Source organism: Cherax quadricarinatus, unplaced genomic scaffold (assembly GCF_038502225.1).
Source record: "Cherax quadricarinatus isolate ZL_2023a unplaced genomic scaffold, ASM3850222v1 Contig5000, whole genome shotgun sequence".
NCBI lineage: Eukaryota > Metazoa > Arthropoda > Malacostraca > Decapoda > Parastacidae > Cherax > Cherax quadricarinatus.
Window position 1 is genome coordinate 1,952 of NW_027200026.1, and position 3,049 is coordinate 5,000.

The following is a 3,049-nucleotide window of genomic DNA, read 5'->3' on the forward strand; positions in this document are numbered from 1 at the left end:
GCATTTACAAGAAAGTCTACTGAACGAATAATGGTAAATGTGTTTCCTCTTCTTCATCGTCTCTACCACTCTAATACCTTCTATGCTGCACTAATACTGTTGTAGAGTGATGGACTGAACACATCGATTCCAGGTTGAGGGACTGATTACCTCAAACTTCTCCTCTCCTTACCCATTTCTACTTTGTATTGGACTGATGAAGCCACTGTGTGGCGAAACGTTTCTTCAATAATAATAATAATAATAATAATAATAATAATAATAATAATAATAATAATAATAATAATAATAATAATAATAATAATAATAATCTGTATCATCCGTCTATGCTACTCTAATGCCTTTCTGTGCTATTATAACACAGTCTGTACCACACTAGTAATGTGTAACTTTCTGCCACAGTTCTGGTCGGTGTATGTACCGTGCGAGGCGCAGTACCTCAACACAGTACAGATGCTGCTGGAGCAGATCGATGTCGTCAAGCGAATGATCGCCGCCAGCCCAAGCGAGACCGTGCTTGTCAGATCCTCGTCGGGTAAGACACCTGGAAACTGATTTCCAGAACTATTTAAATACTCCCATTTACTCCCGTGTACTCCTGTGTACTCCCATGTACTCCCTTGTACTCCTGTGTACTCCTGTGTACTCCCATGTACTCCCTTGTACTCCTGTGTACGCCTGTGTATTCCTATGTACTCTAAATCATAGGTAAGTCGTAAACATCACGTTTGGGATGTTGTTTACGGTATGTAACTACAAATGTTAAATTATTTGTATATTTACTTAAGTTAAATATGTTAAGTGTGTATGATGATTGTTTATGTTAATATTATGATGAAATCTGAATAATACATTAAATTTTGTTGTATTAATCTATGTTTGAGAAAAATCGGCTGGTTCAGATTGGCCGGGAAATGTGAATACCCACGTATCCTCAGTGTATATACACAGAGAGGTGTATATCTGTCAGTGTATATAGACAGAGAGGTGTATATCTGTCAGTGTATATAGACAGAAAGGTGTATATCTCTCGGTGTATATACACAGAGAGGCGTATATCTCTCAGTGTATATAGACAGAAAGGTGTATATCTCTCGGTGTATACACACAGAGAAGTGCATATCTGTCAGTGTATATAGACAGAAAGGCGTATATCTCTCAGTGTATATACACAGAGAGGTGTATATCTCTCAGTGTATATAGACAGAAAGGTGTATATCTCTCGGTGTATACACACAGAGAAGTGCATATCTGTCAGTGTATATAGACAGAAAGGTGTATATCTCTCAGTGTATATACACAGAGAGGTGTATATCTGTCAGTGTATATAGACAGAAAGGTGTATATCTCTCAGTGTATACACACAGAGAGGTGTATATCTGTCAGTGTACATAGATAGAAAGGTGTATATCTCTCAGTGTATATACACAGAGAGGTGTATATCTGTCAGTGTATATAGACAGAAAGGTGTATATTTCTCAGTGTATACACACAGAGAGGTGTATATCTGTCAGTGTACATAGATAGAAAGGTGTATATCTCTCAGTGTATACACACAGAGAGGTGTATATCTGTCAGTGTACATAGATAGAAAGGTGTATATCTCTAAGTGTATATACACAGAGAGGTGTATATCTGTCAGCGTATATAGACAGAAAAGTGTATATCTCTCACTGTATATACACAGAGAGGTGTATATCTGTCAGCGTATATAGACAGAAAAGTGTATATCTCTCACTGTATATACACAGAGAGGTGTATATCTGTCAGTGTATATAGACAGAAAGGTGTATATCTCTCGGTGTATATAGACTGTGAGTTTACTGTAAATCCTTCTTTAGGCAGATAGTATTTTTGATTGGCAGTGTAAGGGTGACACACACCCATAATGACCCTCGTCCAGTCGACAGACTTAAACGCTAACAAACTAACCAACACCTGTCATCTCTAAGACCTTGATCGCGTACCCGTCACATCCAGGCGACATGTGATTCACTTCATCCTCTACAAGCCACATTTAAGCGCGAAATCCAAGCTTTATATCCACCACACACACACACACACACACACACACACACACACACACACACACACACACACACACACACACACACACACACACACACACACACACACACACACACACACACACAGGCTCATACTGGAGTATGCAGCACCAGTTTGGAACCCACACCTGGTCAAGCACGTCAAGAAGTTAGAGAAAGTGCAAAGGTTTGCAACAAGGCTAGTTCCAGAGCTAAGGGGAATGCCCTACGAAGAAAGATTAAGGGAAATCGGCCTGATGACACTGGAAGACAGAACAGGTAGGGGAGACATGATAACGACATACAGAATACTGAGAGGAATAGATAAGGTGGACGGAGAAAGGATGTTCCAGAGATGGGACACAGAAACCAGGGGTCACTCTTGGAAGTTGAAGTCTCAGATGAGTCAAAGGGATGTTAGGAAGTATTTCTTCAGTCATAGAGTTGTAAGGGTGTGCAATAGTCTGGCAAGTGATGTAGTGGATGGAGGAATGATGTATAGTTTTAAGACGAGGTATGATAAAGCTCATGGAGCAGGGAGAGAGAGGACTTAGTAGCGTTCGAAGATGAGGGGCCAGGAGCTGAGTCTCGACCCCTGCAAACACAATTAGGTGAGTACAATTAGGTGAGTACACACACACACACACACACACACACACACACACACACACACACACACACACACACACACACACACACACACACACACACACACACACACACACACACACACACACAAAATACACACACACACACACACACACACACACACACACACACACACACACACACACACACACACACAAACACACACACAAACACACACACACACACAGTGTTCACACACACGGAGACACACACACACACACACTTAAACTACAGACCAGTGTCACTGACATGTATAGTATGCAAAATCATGGAGAAGATTATCAGGAGAAGAGTGGTGGAACACCTAGAAAGGAATGATCTCATCAACAGCAGCCAACATGGTTTCAGGGACGGGA

General features: G+C 40.9%; 1 protein-coding gene across 1 annotated transcript in view; it reads left to right on the plus strand.

The window, feature by feature from the left end:
* Window positions 1–402: 402 nt before the first annotated feature.
* Window positions 403–3,049, plus strand: part of LOC128700504 (dipeptidase 1-like) — a gene marked incomplete at both ends in the record, with an annotated part of 16,326 nt that continues 13,679 nt past the window's right edge. Inside the window, one exon of the mRNA XM_070081916.1 lies at window positions 403–535. Coding sequence (XP_069938017.1) covers window positions 403–535 — 133 coding nt within the window. The remainder of the gene's footprint in view (window positions 536–3,049) is intronic.